General features: G+C 40.8%; 1 protein-coding gene across 1 annotated transcript in view; it reads left to right on the plus strand.

Annotated features, from left to right (window-relative positions):
• LOC138567739 (inter-alpha-trypsin inhibitor heavy chain H3-like) overlaps positions 1 to 21735 on the plus strand; it is a 475184-nt gene that overhangs the window by 276696 nt on the left and 176753 nt on the right. Inside the window, exon 11 of the mRNA XM_069646218.1 lies at positions 15891 to 16072. Within this exon, the coding sequence (XP_069502319.1) occupies positions 15891 to 16072 (182 nt within the window). The remainder of the gene's footprint in view (positions 1 to 15890; positions 16073 to 21735) is intronic.

Here is a 21735-nt window from a genome sequence, read left to right on the forward strand (position 1 = left end):
CTCAGCAAAAAGAGTATCTGAGAAACTGTCTCCTGGCACAACACACCCACTAAACTTTACTGACCAATCCCTTGCTCTGCTCATTCTCATTTGCATGTCTCCCCACCCCAAAATCCCTGGATGTAACACGCGATGTCCGCGGACTACCGCCATGTCCGCGGACATAACGTGACATGGACAGTCCTGCTACCATTTCCATTTCACTGTCTGCACCATTCCCTCGTTGGATATAGCTACATCTAACTGCATCATCATAGATCAGCACTTCAAATGTACTGTTGATCTCTCTGAGTACAAGTGCCATATCATTGCAAAGCACTGTCTACAAGAAATACTGTACAAGTCTCCAAAATGTCTACTTGCAGCTGCATGCATATCCATATGCATGAACACAAACTACAGGTATACATATTTTCATGTACAATTCTAATAGATTCATAGAAACAAATTAACTGACTTTTAGCTTGTATAACCTATAAAATGAACTTACTGTCATTTTCCCATCTCCTATAATCAACTGTCACTTCCAAACCTATCTGCTATTTAATTTCTTTTTGCACACACATTTGCAAAGCATGTTGAACTAACATATTTAAAGTACAATATAAAGAGTTAACATACTCAAACAAAATTGCATGCACACACTATGTTCAAATATCAAACAACAATACTTGTACAAAAACATAAAAATCAATATCTAAATTAAAATCAGTGCTATATACAAACAACGTTACTAATTTGTTTCATTTACAATTGCAGTGAAGACCACTCTCCTGAAAAGAAGCAGCCGAATGTGAAGTACAAGGAAGAACTAAGAAGAAAACTGCTCATTCCAGAAAAGAAGTAAGGTAAATACCACGATAATATTTGTACTATTACTCAAACACACGGTAAGGTTAATTCATGCTATTTCTGTGCCTAAAAATAAAGATTGTGCACCATTCTGTCCACAAATCCCCATTTCTTAAACAGAGATTACCAGGCAGAATAGCGCCCAAATTGCCATTTTTCGGCACACAAATGACCCAACTCAGCCCCTAGAATTTTAATATTATAGAACAAACTCCTGATCTAATTGTATACCATTAGATGTACTATTTGTACTTCTCCACACCACTAGCTTACCTTCTACTGTCATCTCAACCCTAGTTTAGTAGCACATAAATTCAAGAATACCCATCCCAACTAGTTTTAGTTGCCCAGTGCACAAGCACACACCATCACATACATCTTTATCATCATACTCAGACACTCATACACACAGCAAACATACATTGCAGAACACGCCATCCCATACCTCTTTATTTTTTCAACAGACCCTAAAGAATGCCTACCAAAAATCAAGTCCATAGAAAGCAACGCAGACGTAGAGCAAATGAAAATAGAAGTGTCCAAAATAAGCATCCATCTCTAGCAGAATTTGTAAAAAAAGTTCAAACAAAACAGCTAATACAGTCATTTAGCGAAACAAAACAAGCTTCAAGTACAAAAACTTTGCCTCCTTTATCAAAATATAAAACGAAACAAAAAACAATTAACAAAAATTCAGCTACCACTAATGATAAAACTGCTCCTATAAAAAAAAGTAGTTTAGCAAAAATGTTCCGTCACATAGTCCTTCAAAATCTTATAAAAACAGGAGAGAAATCAGGCACAACCCTTAAAACCTATCGTAGGAAATTAATCTTAGAAGCTTTGATAGACAGTGCAATCCTTCTCAAAAGAAAGTTATTTATTTTAGTGTTAAACAAAATGAAACCACTAACAAAACTAATGACTGAATTACAAAAAAGACTACTCAATAAATGAAATCTCAACAGAAATAACTTCTTAAATATCTGTGGAGGTGAGTGGAGTCACACTATAATCACACAACCATATTTTAATGAAGAAGCATACAAACAAAAGCAAACAAATACAGTTGCCATACATAGCAGTGGACGAGGTTATGAAAAAGTTAATAATACCATAATGGAACACGAAATACTGCTTACAAAAATATCCCCAGAAAACTTAGAATTACCTCTCCATTCAACTGAATCAGAACGTCTAGTATACAAATGGCCATGCACGTCAATGTGTAACATTCCCAAAAAATCTTTCAAGTCTTTATGCCAATTCCTCAATCAATATGGGAAAGGCAAAGAGAAAATCAAATTAAACTACTGCAAAATATGGATACCTGTCCAGTGCGCAAGTACACAGGACTACGAGGACATTCATTGGCCTGCATTTCAGGACCTACTTGCAAAACCACCTTCCATTATATCAAAATGATATCAACACATCATTCAACTATAAGAAATCTAGTCTATAAACTGTATGCTAAAAGTCCTGCTTTAGCACTAGCCAATTTAAATAACATTCTACTACATGGTAAGCAAAAGACCTACTTGAAGAAGTCGACTATATCCAGAAAAAATATTTTGGAAGTGAAAGCCACTTACAGAATGAAATAGCTTTAAAACAAATTAGCAACAGTTCTATGCATGGCAACCTTCTACTACACACATACAAAAAAGAAATACTGAAATTTAAAAGTACATCTGCTGAAGTACCAAACCATGTGTGTGTGTGTATGTTGCCGCAGAACTTCTTATAAAAGTAACACAAAAACTGTAGTCCTAACATACAAAATAGAAGACAATGAAGATTCTAACTGGTTTGAATTAGCTCTCTACCTTATAGCAGAAAACAAATACGAAATTACTGACCCCTTAATACTTTGCAGTTACTGCACTACAAAACTTGACAACAACCAAACTCCTTCACGTGCTATCACAAATAATTTGGAATTATTTCCACTACCAAAACCCCTACAACAACTCAATTTATATGAGAGCATCATAATTCAAACAGTCCACCCCTTTCAAGCAATAATATGCCTTCAACAAAAAACAGCAAAACTACCTCCCTCTGACTTAGTGAAAGGTATTTGTGGAAAAGTAGTGTATTTACCATTAGATCTAAAAAAAAAATGTGCACACTCTGGGAGCGCAACGTCCAATACAGCAATCTTTAAATATCTTAGTAAATGGTGTACCTACAAAAGACAAAAAAAATTGGCAACAACTAGTAGATTTACATAAAGTTAGACAAGCCTTGCAATATCTAAAAGACAATAATGAATATTACAAAGAAATTAATATTGAAGAAAACTTGAAGGAAACCACTGAAATAATTCAAGAGTCACCAGAAGCTGATCAATTTGAACTTCTAGAACCTGCTACAATATAAAATACTTTAGACCATTATACAATTCATCCATTGCACTCTAATGACACCGTAGAAGATGCACTAGAAACGTACCAAATGTGACAAACAAAAGGATAACCAATCCGCATATGGGAAAAAAGTATAGAAGCATGTGCTTTTCCTCTACTCTTTCCTACTGGCAAAGGAGGAAGATAGGAGAATAGACCTATTCAAATAACAGTATCAGAATACTGCTCATTACGGATGTATTCTGAAGATCCCAGATTTAGACAAAATGTGAATACATATTCCACCTACTCTTTGAAAGTGAACTAGCAACTTTATGTTACGGAGTTGCACACACATTAAAATCAGGATCCCACTTTCAAAATATGTCAGCTACACAATTATTACAAAAAGTGCAACAAAAAGATGAGTTTTCACACTCAAGTATTACAAATCTATTAGCAAACATGTGTGGTACTAAAAAGTACTGGTTTCGACGTCATGGAGATGTATGTTGTATGATAAGAAACCTTGGCCCACCCACTTGTTTTGTTACATTAAGTTGTGCAGAATATGCATGGGAAGATTTACATGATTTCCTACGCATATCAAACAAAAACAAAACAAACATAGACATACTAACACCTGGAGAACTTTGTTCTCTAGATCCTGGTAATGTTTCAAGATATTTTCCCCATCACTTCATTGCTATGCTACACTTTATTTGTAAAAACACTGTTCCTCCCCTCGGAGAAGTGCAACACTTCTTTTGGAGAAAAAAATACCAAGCCATAGGAGCACCACATATCCACATGCTTTTATGGATTAAAGATGCTCCTAAATTTGGTCAAGACAATGACGCCACTGTGTAACAGTTTATTGAAAAATATGTCACTTTTGAAATTCCATCAGAAGCAACAAATAGTGATCTTCATGCACACATTTTACAATTTCAAAGACACAAATGTGGCAAATATTGTCGTCGCAAATACAAAAACAAAGGGAAATACTACACCAAATGCCGCTTTGGTTTCCCTAGACAGGTTACAAAACAAAAACAGGTCAAGTAAACAACTTCATGTCTTCAGTTAGACATAGTGTTAAAGGTAAACCACCTAAAAATACATATTAAATAAAAAAACAGAAGAAGAAAAATATATCAGTGATTACAATGCAATCATTGCCCACTGATGGAATGCAAACATAGATGTGCAGTACATTGCAGATAATTCCACTGCAGTTGCACGATATGTTACAGCATACTTAACCAAAGCAGAAAAAACAGAGCTCCAAGACCTCTGGAATGACCTGTCATCAGACAAAACACTGTCTCAGAAATTATACAGCTTTGGCATAAAAATGCTCTCCCATGGAGAATGGGGCTCCTATGAAGCAGCAGATCGTGTAACTGGTACTGCTTTGTATGGAAAATCTGAAAATATAGTATGGCTAAGTCTTGATCCTGCTAAATCTAGAAAAAGAGTTCTAAAATCATACGACAATATAGAAACAATAGCCAAACATGATCCCAACAGCCAAGACATTTTAAAAAACAACTTACTGGACACATACTACCCAAACAGAAGTACCACTTTGGAAACCATCTGTCTATACCACATACCTCAAAACTTCACATACAAAAATAATATAAAACCTGATGAAAAAAAAGGTAAATACAGAGTGTCAAATTGTGAAGGCAGCTTAGTAAAACTCACCAAACCAAACTTAATTAATCATATCGAATTGCCATTATAGACTCCTCAACAGAAAGAACTATATTACATGTCCCTTTTACAACTCTTTAAACCATGGAGAAAAGAAGAAGAAATACTAGATAACTATGAGTCCTATGAAGACGCTTTCAAAGCAAATGAAAGCACTATAACCGATGTAAACTTTACACAGTACAAAACAATGTTGCACAATGAACAGCAACATGAAGAAGAACTCCAGGCCCAACTAGATAAGGACACTCCTGACAGTAGTCAACCACTAATAACAAATGAGGCAGAATTAGCTATGACGGAAGTAGAAAACACCATGTGTCAGTATGAAGATAAAGAAGACTTAACTATACTACAATCAAAACTAAACAATGAGCAACGTAGAATTTTTCAAGAAGTAACAAAAGAAATTGCACATGGTGTACAACATGAAAACAAAGAATGCACTTGCCAAAATTACAAACCTATACTAATGTACGTCAGTGGTGAAGCTCGTTCTGGCAAAACATTCTCAATCCAAATCATCAGTTAATTCCTTCAACAATTGACAAACAGCAAACTGTAAGCTGTTGTCACTGCCCCCACAGGTTTAGCTGCCTACAACATAGGCGGTGTCACTTTACACCGATCAGTACTCCTGCCAGTAGACCACCAAAATAAATTAGACTATTACAAACTTTCAACAGCAGCTGCAATGGAACCACGCAGAGTATTAAAATAAATGAAAATGCTACTAATAGATGAAGTGAGCATGGTATCCAACCGAATGTTGGCTTTGATTCACCTCAGATTACAAAAAGTACTCAAAACAAACTACGAAGAGCTCTTTGGAGGAAAACACATTATTGTTTTCGGAGATCTTCTTCAATTGGCACCAGTGAAAGGTGAGCCTATTTTTGAAAGCTTAGGACACAAACTCTGCCCTAAAACTGTTAGCAGCATTGGAAATGTCAAACTTTGGCAACATTTCCAATACAGAGAATTAACAGAAAACATGCGGCAATCTGCAGATCTCACTTATGCCAACATCTTAAAAAGTATTAGAGTTGGTATATTATCTCAAGAAGCACAAGCAATATTAAAAACCTGCCACATTCATGCACTTTATGGCGATAATGCATGTGCTACGGATGCTATGGAGCAATTAGCCCACAAAAATGTCAATTGTATGGCCTTAATGCCAACTCTTGCAAGCTGTTTCAAATTCAATGAAACAATGATAAAAAAAGAAATGCAACCAATAATTGAAATTAACACCACAGACAAACTAGACATACTAAGCCACAACGAGACTAAATAGTTTAGAAAATTCAATCTCCAACACAGATGGATTGGAAAAAATATTAAAATTATCCTTAAATTGCAGAGTAATGCTTAAACATAACCTTGACGTGGATCAAGGACTAGTTAATGGAGCACTGGGTACAGTTGTTGGCTTTCAAACATACCCACGTGACAACAACATTCAGTTTGTCAATATTCTCTTTGACAAACTTTCAGAAGTGAAAAGGATAGGATGCTCAACAGCTCGATTCCTTCTTTTCAAAGACATGTATGTACGCAGAGAACAAGTTTCTCTAACTCCTGCATACGCAGTCACCATTCATAAATCACAAGGTCTTACCCTAGAAAAAGCATTGATAGACATCGGTAACACAGTCTTTAAAGAAGGCATGAGCTACATAGCACTATCACGGTTACGTACACTTGATGGTCTATTTCTAATCAACTTTGATGCAAGTAAGGTAAACGCTGATATTCCTTGCATTTTAGAATACTTCATTCACTATACACCCCCCATCTAAAAACATATCCTGTTCCACAAAAAGTAAAATGTTCTAAAAGAAAACTAAATCAAACAGAAATGCAACAGGATGTAACTGCAAATCCTCCAAAGAGAATAAAAACAACTAATACTTCATCAAGTACCACAAACAAAAAAGAAACTATTAGGGAAAGTAAACCAGGTAATTCTTCAAAAAAGGAAGACAAACTCAAAAAAAGCACTCAGATACAGAAGTACCTGGTCCATTTAAACTTTCAAATGTAATTGGTGTTAGTTGCTACGTAAATGTAGCAATGCATATTCTATTTCAATTACCACCAATTGTTGACAACATTTACTTACACAGTACAGACTAATTGTGTTTGCAAATGTTAGTACTTCATAGAAACACAACAAACAATCCTGACAACATGTATAGTGTTTATGGAATAAGACAACAATTGGACCATTCTGCTGGAATGGTGAAATTCACTATAAACTCACAGGAAGATCCACAAGAATTTCTAATGTACTTACTACAAGTACTGGAAAACATACATGCACTCTCTGCAACAATGTGACACAAGAACAAATCCCCAATGGCCGCTTTGTGTATGTATCAATACCTAATTGTGAATCCGTTCCATTTCAGCAACTTGTACAAAATGCAAACCATGGTACATTATGTACTACCTGCAATTTGGATAATCGCTCCACCTTACTAATACAAACACATAGTAAATACGTAATACTAATGCTTCTACGTTACAATGCAGATGGTACCATAAACAACTGCAAGCTGACTGGATTCAGACATGGTCAAGTATCACTTGGTAAGAAAACCTTTACAACAATAGGTATAATCTACCACACAGGAGCCACAACCAATGCAGGTCCCTATACTGCATATATAAAAAAAAATGTGGATGGTTCGAATGTAATGATAGTACCATTACTCTAAAGAAGAGATTACCTGCAAATCTTTCAAACGCTTATTTAATCTTCTTAAAACCAAATCGTATTAACTAAACTGTACTTAAACATTAACTAAACTTCTATTAAAAAACTATAAATTGTTACAATATGCCAACAGCTATATAACTGCCCCAAGATTCTACAACAACTAAACAGATAAATAAATACTACTAAATTATATAAAAAAAATAGATAGTTAGAATACCCCAACTGGTATCTAACTGCCCCAAGATTTTCAATAACCAAACAGATAAATCAATACCACTACATTATAACAAAAAATAGACAGTTAGAATACGCCAACTGGTATCTAACTGTCCCAAAATTTTACAATATCCAAACAGATAAATCAATACCACTTCATTGTAACAAGAAATACACAGTTACAATATGTCAACAGCTATATAACTGCCCCAAGATTCTACAACAACTAAACAGATAAATGAATACTACTAAATTATATAAAAAAAATCGATAATTAGAATACGCCAACTGGTATCTAACTGTCCCAATATTTTACAATATCCAAACAGATAAATCAATAAAACTTCATTGTAACAAAAAATACACAGTTACAATATGTCAACAGGTATCTAACTGCTCCAAAAATCTGCAACAGGCCAATATATAGAGCATTAGCCAGAAACAACAAGTGAACACTGAAAATAAACAAACTAATAGACTGTAGAATAACAAAAAAAGGTTTTTTTTTAATCCAACATGGATTTTTTTTCTTCCACAGACCCAATGATTTTGGTAACAAACACAGAAACTAAGCAAATAGCACAGTACACTGGTTTGTAATCTACTAAATATGAGGGTAAAAAAAAATGTTGATTATTCAATGTTATAAGTCATTACAAAATACCAATACTAACATGATCGTTTCTTCTATCACAGAAATGAACAAGATACATGTACTCCAGTTACTAAACCAAACAGTAAGTATATTATAATAAGTTCAACCATCACAGCAAATCACACCCATAGTGACTTATAACTTCGGTGCTTATAAATTTGGTCTTGTCCATGCACCCAAGACTATAGTCCCTGCCCACAACCACCACAGCATATCACACCCATAGTGGCTTATAACTTTTTTGCTTATAAATTTGTTCTTGGATCCCAAAGTTATAAGCCACTATGGGTGTGATATGCTGCGGTGGTTGTGGCAGGGACTATAGTCTTGGGTGCATGGACAAGACCAAATTTATAAGCACCAAAGTTATAAGTCACTATGGGTTGTGGCCAGGGCATAGAGTCTTGGGTGCATGGCCATTTGGCCATTCTCCCAAGACTCTATGCCCTGGCCACAACCACCGCAGCATATCACACCCATACAGTCAAACATTTTAACTATGCCATATGGGCACTTTTAATGTCCGCAGACATGATGAGTGTTCTTTGAACAGTTTCAACTTGCCTACGAACAGTACGGACAGGCATAGCGTCCTCAGGACACCCCCATTTTGTTTATTTACGAGCATCCCAGGACACATGATGTGTTCTTAGAGCACTTTCAACTTGCCAGCGAAAAATACAGACAGCGTCCTCATGACACCCCCATTTCGTCCATTTACGAACATTTCAGGACACTGCATGTGCTCTTAGAACAGTTTCAACTTGCCTGCGAACAAAACGGACAGGCATACCGTCCTCAGGACACACCCATTTAGTTTATTTTCAAACATTTTAGGACACCACGTGTTCTTAGGACAGTTTCAGCTTGCTTATGAACAATTCGGACAGGGCTAGCATCTTTTAATGTCCGCGGACATGATGAGTGTTCTTAGAACAGTTTCAACTTGCCTGCGAACAAAACGGACAGGCATACCGTCCTCAGGACACACCCATTTTGTTTATTTTCAAACATTTCGGGATACCACGTGTTCTTAGGACAGTTTCAGCTTGCTTGTGAACAATTCGGACAGGGCTAGCATCTTTTAATGTCCGCGGACATGATGAGTGTTCTTAGAACAGTTTCAACTTGCCTGCGAACAAAACAGACAGGCATACCGTCCTCAGGACACACCCATTTCATTTTTTTTCAAACATTTCGGGACACTGCGTGTTCTTAGGACAGTTTCAGCTTGCTTGCAAACAATTCGGACAGGGCTAGCGTCCTCAAAACACTCCCATTTTGTTTATTTTCGAACATCCCAGGACACTTGATGTATTCTTAGAACAATTTCAACTTGCTTGCGAACAGTACGGACAGGCATACTGTCCTCAGGACACCCCCATTTTGTTTATTGACGAACATCCACCGTCCTCAGGACACCCCGATTTTGTTTATTGACTAACATCCCAGGATGCATTATGTGTTCTTAGAACAGTTTCAACTTGCCTGCGAACAAAACGGACAGGCATACCGTCCTCAGAACACACCGATTTTGTTTATTTTCGAACATTTCAGGACACCACGTGTGTTCTTAGAACAGTTTCAACTTGCGTACGAACCATACGTACAGGCGTACACCCCCATTTCATTTATGTAGAACATTTCAGGACATCTGTGTTGTCCGCGGACAACACGAACACAACAGGGGGGTCTACCACCTAAATAAATACAACATTTAACCCATCTCTACTCCCCCACCCTCCCCAAACAGTCTTACACACCAACACACTCTACTAAATATTATTTTTCCACCAAGTTTCACAGTGCTGTCCGCGGATGTCCGCGAATCCAAGATGGCGGGTGTTCCCAAAAATCTGACGCACTCACGCTCTTCACCGTCCAATCAGCGAACACGTTGCATGTCAGCGGACATGATGCAAGCCGGTTGGCCAATCAGGACAGTGTCTGCGGAGCGAACAGGGAAGTGTGTCCGCGGACCGAACATAGATATCACTAATTTTTTGTGACCTACTTTTTGGTCATTTGAAAAAAAAATACTGTATGGATTTTCACCAAATTTGCAAAAGCACGCTTTCGGGACCAAGCCGCTGCTCCTGGTCCAAATTTGGTGAAAATCCGTCCAGCGGTTTGGGCTGTAGGCGTGAGAAAAGTTTTTTCCCCATTCAGCCTATGTGAACGTTTTGGGACCCCCCTTATAACTTTTCCCCCCTGGACCAAACCTCACCAAACTTTGCAAAACAATCCAGGGTGACCCATATACTTATTTTGCAAAGTTTGGTGAGGATTCGTCCAGGGAGAGCAAAGTTATAAGCCACCCAAAAGTGCACTTCCTATGGAAATAGCAACTTAACCATTACTACACAGCCACTACCGTGGCTGTGTAATATATATATTACAGGGCATATATATATTACACAGCCTTGCAAATACCCTGCTTTTTTTGCACTTGCTGCTATCACTTTCACACTTGTCTCTCTTTCTCTCCCTATCTATACCTTGTACTACTCTCCTCCATTTCCGCTTCGCCCCTCTCTTTTGTCTGCCTCTGATGTCCTCTTGGCACTGCCTCCACCCTTTGATGTTAATCCTCCCTACAACTCCCTCTTCTACACCACACTACATCTCCCTCCTGCACACTACAACTCCGTCCTCAACATTACAATTCTGTCCTCCACATTGCAACCCCATTCTTCACACTATAACCCCCTCCTACCCACTTTAACTGCTTCCTTCACACTAAAAGCCCTCCTCTACACTACGTCTAGCACTCTGCTGACTAGCCACTCATTCACCCATCTTTCACCCAGTTACATTCTATTCACTGTCACTCCATACACAAATGTATCTAACCACTTTTGCCATACTTAACACACACACTCACACTGTAGTGTCACTTGCACTCACTAATCATTACCTCACCATCTCCAGGAATTGTCTCTTGGTCAACATCCCTCAACTCCATGACCTCACCAGAATAAGCCACACCATCCTCCTTCCTGTTTCTCCCTGTCCCTGATCTGTGATCTGATCATAACCATTTTGATAAATATTCCATGCTCTACCAACCCAGGAGGGGTATCAGATACTGCAGGTTTCAAATACTGAGCTAAGCACTGCCCTTTCCTTTGTCTAGGACCACAGTGGGGAAATTATGGCAGCCAGCATTCTGAATTGTTCCAATTCAAGATAGAGATTTTATTTGTTTCCCCTTTTGAGGTATATATTGTGCCGGAGGTTTAATCCCTGTCATGGAGGTCAAGTGGCCCCATTAGGGAGGACTTCCTGGGTGTCACAGAGCTGACACGACTGACCAGTCTTATTTTTCGGAGTTCCTCCTCCACACTCTCATTCTGCTGTGGTGTCTGCCCATGTAATCGTTTGTGCAGCAGATTTTAGCTGCATCTTTCACTCCTAGGTTGTAATTTCATTGTTGCATCCGGAATATAACTTCCTGTGAGGCGATGTTATTGTTCTTCTGAGTTGTCTTCCTCCTTCCATTCTCTCTCCAATATGAAATCCGAGAACAGTGCTCAGCTATCATTTTGGGCCATAGGCATTGGGTGATGCAGTACTTCAGAAAAAAACAGACTGGCTGTTGGGGGTGCAGGAATTGGAGCCCTCTAAACTGCCACCATTCCCCTCAGACATATGACAGGCTCCTGATTACACTACAGGAAACCCCCAATCCCAGCTAAGAGGGATGCTCCACCCCTCATACAAGGCCAGTTCACTGGCCTTGTCACAAAGCTCAATGCCCCAGTGATCTCAGTGCCTCACTGACGACCACAATACTACCTACGCTCTCAGTGATTTCAATAACATCAATGCCCTCTGTAGTCTCATTTACCACATTGATCTCAGTGCCCACAGTACCCTTAATGACCTTAGTGACACAACTGTATGCCATTTGAAGCAGCTGTGAATTTAATCAGCATTAGGAAAATAATAAATTGTTGAAGCCGACACCTGCCTGCTCCACTCAATCAAAAGCCATCTTTTGTTTTCCCTCAAAGGGAGGGGACACAAAGAATTCCAAAAGCTTGCTGTTAGACTGGATTTCTACACTGTAGTCTAGTGGACAGATGTGTAGGAGGCCAACCTCATTAGTGAACAGGGAAAACTTTGGGAGCTGTAGCCAAGCCATTCAAGGTAGCATAGAGAGTGGTCAAGGCTAAGTCTCAGGAAGGGTCATCCTGGTAAAGTGTCCACAAATCGTCCACAAGGTAAGTAATCAATGTTTACACTTAGTCAAGTAGTTATACAAATACTATATGTATTTATGGCCAAGCAAACACTATAAGAATGACTACAAGCAATACTATCAGGCAATAACCATAATAAAATGCATGCATACAGCCCCAGTAGCCAGTGCAATAAACCCACAATACCCCCACCCCACACAACTGAAAGGAACCATAATAGTTACGTTTGCAATGGCAGTCCACAAGAATACAACCCTAACTTCAGAAGGACAGCCCTAAGTAGACTTTAGCTTTGTGCCCACAAAGTTATTAAGGTTTCCAGAGGTTTTGGGAGCTGGGAAGAATGAGGAGGGTTTTGTCTGTGGGAGAAACGTTCCAAAAGTCAGTTAAGGATGGATTGTAGTGAATACAAATTTCTGAGGGCTTTCGGTAACAGGTTTTGCCAAAGCCAAACAATTGTAAAACGTTCAAAAGTGTTCAAAACCTTTACATGTGGAGATAGGGAGGCAGGTAAGTATTGCTGGAACACACCCCCATACTCCAGTTTCTCTTCAGACTTGGCAGGTTGTCGGAGAGACATTAGAGTTCATTTTTCCTGCTGCCGGTCACCCGACCCCAGGAGGTTTGGGTGTAAGAGATGTCCCAGTTGTTTCGGAAGCTGGTGCAACCTGTTTTGATTGATGATTGCTACTTAAACCAATGCCGCACTCCTCCAGGCACCCGACCAGATGAGGGAAAGCCTGTTTTGGTGAAAGTCTCTGATGCACAGAGACAGGAGAGGACACAGCTTTCGTGGTCAGAGTCAGCCTCCTAACTCATGTTCCGTTGAAGCTGGAATGCTGAAATTCCACAGGCAGGCCTCTTGTAGAACACAATGAGTGTCCCCAAGGTTTTGAGCTGAAATGCAGCACTACAATGTCTCTACAACGGCGAGACTAGAGAGGAACACTTCCTAAGACTCCAGATGGAGGTAAATTTGGTCACCAGTCTTTCTTAAGACGTGTCCAGTGGTCTTCTGATATCTTCACAGCTCGGCGGGATACTTAGCTGCTCCCAGGATTTCTGCAGGATCTCTCAAGCATGGCTGCAGGACACTCCTTCTTATCCAGAAACGCAGGTCCGACAGAAGCTCAGCCCACCCAATGGAAGATCTGTCCCTCACACACACCCCAGCAGTGGTCCAATCAGGACCATTGACGTGAAACTCATGCATACTCCCCAGACATACATAAACCAGTTTGTGGATAGGGACCAGACAGTCCCGAACCACTTCCTGGGAACACATAAACATGATCTTGCACTAGTAAGAGAAAAACAAGGCTTTCCTGGGAGATGCATGACCATAATAGGAATTTCCTGTCCTGGCAATCCAGCAAGAGGTAACAGGAAAACATGGCCAAGAAACAAACAAAAAAACGTGTGGCGCAGCCATGTTGGGACACTAGCCACTGTTAGAAGCCAAATGCGGTAAGGCTAACAAAAGATACAGTAAAAATCATCAAAAAGTAACTGCTGCCACCACTCTGTCCTTAGGCACATCTAAGGTAACCAAAATGATCCCTTTGACTGTAGTCTAGAATCATACAAAAGAAACTCTATTGCACTGCATTGTAAGATGCATAGTGCAATGTTAAGATGTTACCCAAAAAATAGATAACATGTACAGAGAAAAAGGGAAACATAGTTTCCCAGTACTGACACCCTTAAAGACTGGTCAGTTTCCCCATAACAATGAGCACACGTGGAGTGGAATGAAGCCGAAGTCTTACCCTGAAAAAGTCTGGACAGAGTACAAAAACTAAATCAAAAAGTCTGGGGTCCATAGAAATGGAAGGAAAGTTGCTAAAAAGAGAACACTTTCCTAACAATTGCCAGATTGGCCTCAGCGACTGCAGGTGGTCAGGTCACCTGACAAGCCACGCTAAGCAGCAAGTTTACCAGCGAACTCCAAGAGTATAACGAGCTTCTTGTCAGGCAACTTATGTTAGCAGCAGCTTAATTTTCAATTTTCATTTCACCACCCCCCTCTCCTTCCTCATGGCAGGAGCTGGGAGTAAAGAGCCATTAGGCAGCCAGTAAGTGAGGAGAGAAGTGTGTCGACCTGGGTGAGATAGAACTGTGCTGCAAGGAATGACTAAAAGGAACTAGCTTGACTGTGAGAGAATGCTCCAAGATGTGTCTTACTGTCATTCCTTGAGAATACTAGTCAGCTGCATCTTGCTGACTAGTACAATCCCTTGCATGGCTAAGCTGCTAGACAAGAAGGTAAAAGATTCCTCCATTGACGTTTTCTGAGTGGAGATCGGAGTATAGAGGGTGGGGCAACCAAGAAATACTTCCATAACTAGGGAAGGGCACTCAACGTACACCTTTGCACCTCCACATGCACGCTCCTCCTCCCAAAGTCATCTTCTGGCATTGAAACCCCATCCCTTGATTTTGGGCTCATACTTATGCCACCAATGCAGCAAACCCAAAAAAGCCTCTGCAGAAGGACATGTTCTACTTATGCGGCCCCAAGTTTGCAATCAATAATATTTTTTGCACATCCTGCTCACGCGGTTGAAGCACGCTAGCCAAAGGACTATTTAGAAACCCAGGGAAACGCTCTACAAGGGCCAATGCACGAGGATCGAACTTAACGGAATCAGGAGAAGAACTGAGCAAAGAACTGTGCACTAGAGAGTCATCCTCAGTAAATTGCAAAACTGCTTTCCCACGATCTTCCCTCACTTCACCCCGCCCCTTAGTTCCCATTTCCAGCTTCCTAGACGGCTAACACCACGTTTTTTTCTCTAATTATCTTCGCTTTTTTTATTTTACTTGGAATGGTAAAGTCTATATAGTATCACAGTGTGTTTACCAAGTCACAAATGGTGTATTTCTCGGTTACGTTTTTCATTTCGAAAGATGCTCAGTGTCCGAGACCTCTGGCTACTTTGACCTGGCTTTCTGGACCAGTCTCAAAAACATGTTTTAAATAATACCTAGCTGAGTCTGTATGTGGATGTGAGTGCTTTGCTATGAACACTTTGCTGAACATAAAAAGGCTGTAATTAGACGCTTGTGGTAGGCCAGGATTTCTATATATGTGGGGTCACACATGTAGATTATATGCTAATGGTCGGACAGCATTTCCAGTGCACTCTGTTATCTTATAGGTGAGACCAATCCAGAAAAAATCCAAGAAAATGCAAAGAATGCCATTCAAGGAAGATATACGCTATACTCCCTTGGATTCGGCAGAGGTGTGAATTTTCCCTTTTTGGAAAAATTGGCTCTGGAGAATTCCGGCGTGGCCCGACGTATATATGAAGACTCGGATTCGGCCTTGCAGTTACAGGTATGATACCAATCTGAACATCAATAGCATGTTTTATTATCATTAGTTGTATAATTAGTATTATTCTTATTACTATCATTAGTTTTAGTAGTAGTAATTGCAACATGCTCATATTTAAATAAGTGACTCTCTGCAATTTAATGCAAAACTGGAACAGGTGGAGAGAGGTTGTTGAAATACAGTGGCTGAGGGGGAAAGTAGAGGCGACCGACTCAATCCAGCGTGGACAGTGTTGTATAGATGTTTGCGACAATTTTGTATAACAATTTTGCTTCTTTTGATTAATGAAACACTTGTACAAAAACATTGTCAGGGAGTGCAGCCCATTCATTAAGCACACCAGGGATACACTTGGATTCTGGCTGGGAGGCCTCGTCAATAGAGATAGGCCACAGATGATGTAATTCGCTTTAGAAGGAAAATGAGTGCTTAAAGGTGTGTACTATGCATGATGTATCATACATGATTTTATTTCCAAGCATAAGCGTAAAAATAAGTGGCCCATTGGTGAATTGCAATTGCATGTACGTAAGTATGCAAATTTGGCCGAAAAAGAGTTCCCTTATTGACTCCTTGTGGAGTTCTTTTAAGATGAATCCTTACCACTCTTCAGTAACTATTATAAAGTGACAAGGATAGAGTGATAGGCAGAATAATGTTCATTGTTCAGTGGATCCTACCCACATTTAAATGGCTTCGAATATTATGAAAAACACAAGGATCCCTACACCACGGTTAATCTGCTTTCCTGGCAAGAAAACTTTTTTTCTATTTAAGCCCCTCACAGATTGTTTCCAGCTCCTTCTTTGTGGTGTGTATTAGCAGTGCCTCACCGTCAAGAAGCCAAAACCATTCAAAAAAGGATGTTATAGGTTTCCTATATGTGCATCTGAACCAGCCTTCTGCCTAAGAACTCACATCCCCAATTCAATCTCAGCCATATCTTCAGACTAGGACCAGATCCAGATACAGATTTCTCGATCCCATCCTAAAAGTTTAGACAACTGAATTCTCCCATTGTGTCCCCTGATACACAGGAATCCAGTGCTTGATCAATAGGGATTCACTGATGGGGTTTCTGTATCCTGCCCCAGCCTTAGGAGAGAGCCACTTCCCTTGATGTCCCTGAGGAGCAAAAGGGACACAAGCTGGAACGATTTTGCTGCTTGCCTTCAATAAGGGCCCTTTCATCGGGGCGACAACATATCCAGATTGGAGACAGTGTAGCCAGGGGTAGTGTTCCATGCTTCCCCGTGTATTGGAAGTGCAAACAAATCAGTACTAATGCCTAAGGCTCTTAATTCCAGAAGCATTAAATCTTGTCTTGCTTTTGCTCAGCAATTCATCTAAAGCATTGAAGGCACTTTCAAGCTTTGAGATGCTGCTTGAAATCCCAGATGTTTCCTATTCCTGACTACCTTTGCTTCTGCTCCTTGAGCACCAACGTGCTTTGTCCATGATGCCCGTACTGTCAATCTAGACCTCATTTTCGATGTTGTCTGATGACAATCGAGCCTCTTCAAGTCAACTCACTAGACACTGGGCCTCATCACGACTTGGGCGGTAACGGTAACGCTATTAGCGCGGGGGCTATTAGCGCGACCGCCATAGCCCCGGCGCTAATAGCGCGGGATCACGACTTTGGCGGACTTGGGAGTCCCCATTCCCCATTGAGCCCATTCGGGAATGCCCCATTCCCCATTGGGCTCAATGGGGAAAATTCGTGCTAATACCGCCGGCGGATTTCCCGCCGGCGGTAATAGCGCGAATTTTCGGCGGATTTCCCCCCAGCTCAGAGCTGGGGAGAAATCCGCCGAAGTCCTGCTTTGGCGGACCCTTAAATCCGGCGGTAATAGCGCTACTGCCGGATTTAAGGGTTACCGCCAAAGTCGTGATGAGGCCCACTGTCTTTACATGTATGGGTTGCTTCTTCAATTTCCGAGACATCTAAGGATATCTACTCAAAACATTGCCTGCAGTACCTGAATGTTGTCAAACCATTGATCCATACATGTTCGTTGACACATGCTGTGAGGAAGCTCAAAAGTGTGGCTTGAATCTATATGTACGTTTAAAGCCCAGCTGGCGAAAAGGGTAGCTGTGTGTTGCCTCACTTTACCCGGACCTGTGTGTTGTGTGCTGGAGCCCTGCCTCCTACATTAAAATCAAGCCCTGAGCCCCAGAGCGGCAAAAGCCCGGCTGGCGAAAAGGACGGCTGTTTGCTGCCGTGACTGTTCTCGGTAAGTGGCAGGCTTCCATCGCATGTGTTCTAGCTCATAGGTAATTGACACCCCATTGTTTCTTCCTGGCCAGTCTCTGCAAATGGAAGTATACAGAAGTGAAAGCGAGGAGGGGGAGTTGGACTAAGGCGGCCCCCTTAGCTGTCGGGCATGCTATGCTCTGCTCCACTCAGGGCGAATATTGCTTCAGAACGCATTTTACTCTAACCAAGACTTGCTAACTGGGCATAGAGGTCTAATGACGCAACTAGTAGTGGGGTGGGGCGCCCATGGGCCGATTAAAAGGAGAATGCTAACATTTTAGCAACAATCTCTGTGGATCCACTGCAGCACTGTACTCATCCCAAAGCTAGCCCGCCATGTGAAAGAGGAAGGCCATCACTAAAATGTTCCTGGATGACGGGTCCAAAAGACTTTTTAAAATGTTTAAACCTATATAGGATGTTAATGTACTAATCAATGAAATTGAGGATTTGCTGTACGTCATTGAGGATGGTCCTGTGTATTTAAAGGTTCAATACAACTGCGTAATTGGGGAGCAGGATAATTGTATCACAGAGACTTCCCCGTTTTGAAGGGTAACTAATCTGTCTTGAGAACTGGTACAAGGAAGATTCCCTCCCTTCAGACGGAAACGCTTGATGAATATGCAATAGAGACGAAAAGAAATGGGAGCAACACAAAGGCAAAAGATACAAGCATATGGTGGGGAAGCTGGAATCTGGGAGTATGGCTGTGCCATGTGAGATCGAGCCACCAACTTCTACATTTTCTAAGGGGTTACTGGAAGTCAAGGCAGTAGTTGATTTGTCCACCTGCCCAGAAGATGAACGCCCCCATAGGATTAGCCCTCAGAGGAAGGAGTGGTGATAGGGTGGCTTATAAGAGGCAAGGCCTGGGTGAGGAGCTGGTGGAAGTCTGTCCATTTGTATCCACCTGGAATACATTCCTGCCTTTAGTGGGGGAGAACAAGAAGGTAGATTTGGGCCTGGACGTGGGAGCAGGAGTTAAAGGGGAATATGGACCTCACGGAAAGGGAGGGCAGCTCCCATGTGACAGGGTGGAACTAGAACTTCCTCCCTACCCCCGCCACCAAAAAAAGTAATCTGGGACAAGGGGGGGAAATACTAGGGCCACTAGGCCCCTAGAGCACAAGGTGGGAGAAGAGGCTTCTGCCACTGTAACAAGAAAGCCTTGGAGAAAGGGACCCAATGGGGAAAGGAGGAATTTGGAGGGCTTGGGGGACACGGACATCACCTCTTCAGGGTTGGCTGGGGTGGTAGATTTACTCAATGAGGTGGTGTCAGTCATGCAAAATGTTATGGCCGAAATGTCATCTGAAGTAACTAGACTATCAAAACTTCTTGACCTAGGGGCTACCTATAGTTCTGTCCCAATGAACGAAGTACAGGCGGACAGTTTCCCAGACCCTGTTATTCCAGTACACCACCGACCACCAAATAATATGAGAGAAGTTGATCGGAATAGATCTTTACTATCAATGGGTGATAGGGGACAAGCACCCGTCCAGAACAGGCATTTGGGTGTACTCCCTGTTAGAGGTCATTCAGAGTCAAGAGCGTAAAAGGGGGTCTGCGCCCAGTGCCTGCTCGGCCTCCCAAAGAACCTTCCCCCTACCCACCCAGCTCTAGTGCATCTTGTAGATAAAGAGGGGATGCAGAATTGGACTACCACAGGATCTTCTAATTTAAAACAGGTGCTTATAATATAAAATGTGATGACTCACCTAAAAACAACTGGAATGTGGTTCTAGTCAATGTGCCAAAAGTAAGAGAGGGAACATTCGTGTTGCAGGATGCCCTTGTAAATAAGGTAATCCATTGGATACGCTTTAAGAGGGGTTGCACCTCGGTAGTACGAGATGACATTACACACTGCAGAAGAAATAGCTCACCCACCCAAGAAAATGATTGCATCCAGGTTTTTCTGAAAGAGGAATGGTTAGTCCAGTGGTTATTAGCCCTCGAAATCCAAACGTATCCACCATTGGGTTGTAGTATCGCAATAATTTATTCAATAATGTAGTAATTGTAGGCTCATGACAGACAAACCTATTAAGCGTATTATTAAATAGGTCAGACAGATAAAACAAGCAATACAAAAAAACTTAATAGTAAGAGTCTTGAACCTTGGTTAACCCCACTCACGAACAATATTTTGAATCTCACTAGTACTGATGAGATAGCAGGGACCTATGTTCAGGCCCTGAAGGAAGCAGTAGATTTCCTGGCTCTGCTGAGAATTAAGCGGGTGGTTGATAAACATCTAATGCCTGGTTCTCAGATGACCTACAAAAATGTAAAAGTAAGAAAAACAATAGCTTTTATGCATGGAAGGCTTCTCAGGACTTGCTAAATAGGGAGATCTATAGGACTGCAGCCAAAGATTTTAAGACGGCTGTATTAGCCTCAAAACATAACTTTTTGACAGAAGAATTAAAAAGACACAATCCAGCTCCAAGGAGATACTTACCATACTCAGGGACATAGAAAATCCATGTAAAGGCAAACCTGATACTATCATAAAAAATGAGGCATGGTGCGTATCAATCCAAGAAGCCATGATGGGCAAAGTGGAGAAAGTAAAGGAAAATATTAATGTTAGGATAAAGGATGTGGCTACAGGTGTTGGTTTAATGGATGGCCGTAGTTAGACTCTAGAGAACCTGGGTATTAGGTTTAACTTAACCCCAGTATCGGAAATAGAATTGCCCAACATTATTGCTGATCTGAAGCCTACAAATTGTAGGGGCGACTCGTACCCTGCGGTAACAATTAAAGAGTGTACACCCCAATTGATAGGAGCACTATGCAAGTTTATTAATATCTCATTCCTAGAAAAGCACGTTCCAGAAATACTCAAGAAGGCATGGATTATGCCTCTTTTAAAAAAGCCGGGTTTGAGTCCGGATGTGGCAGCAAACTACCGCCGTATCAAAATTCTAGATTGGGTGGCTTATTTGCAGAACACAGCATTCATGAATAAACATGAGATACTGAATATGTAGCCGTCAAGATTTAGATAAGCTCACAGTACTGAAACAGCTTTGCTGGACCTTAAGTCTAGACTATTGCAATACATGGACAAGGGACAAGCGGCAATGCTTGTTGCTTGATCTGTCTGCTACCTTTGATCTGGTCGACCATGGGATCATGGTTGTCAGATTAAGGGAGCTTGCCCTATTCTCGGAGGATGCAGCCCTCTGGATTGCCTCATTTCTGGGTTAATGTACCTGTTTGGAGTGATATGGCAGAGGTCCCCCCTGTTCCCCTGAGATTTGGTGTCCCACAGATGGCATGTCTGTTCCCTTTTTAATTTCTGGAAAGATACAACATTGGCTTTGCAAACTTTGCTGATGATACACAATCATCCCCATTTCTGGCTCTCATGAGAAGAATGATA

Source organism: Ambystoma mexicanum, chromosome 2p, assembly GCF_040938575.1.
Source record: "Ambystoma mexicanum isolate Mex_15411 chromosome 2p, UKY_AmexF1_1, whole genome shotgun sequence".
Lineage (NCBI taxonomy): Eukaryota > Metazoa > Chordata > Amphibia > Caudata > Ambystomatidae > Ambystoma > Ambystoma mexicanum.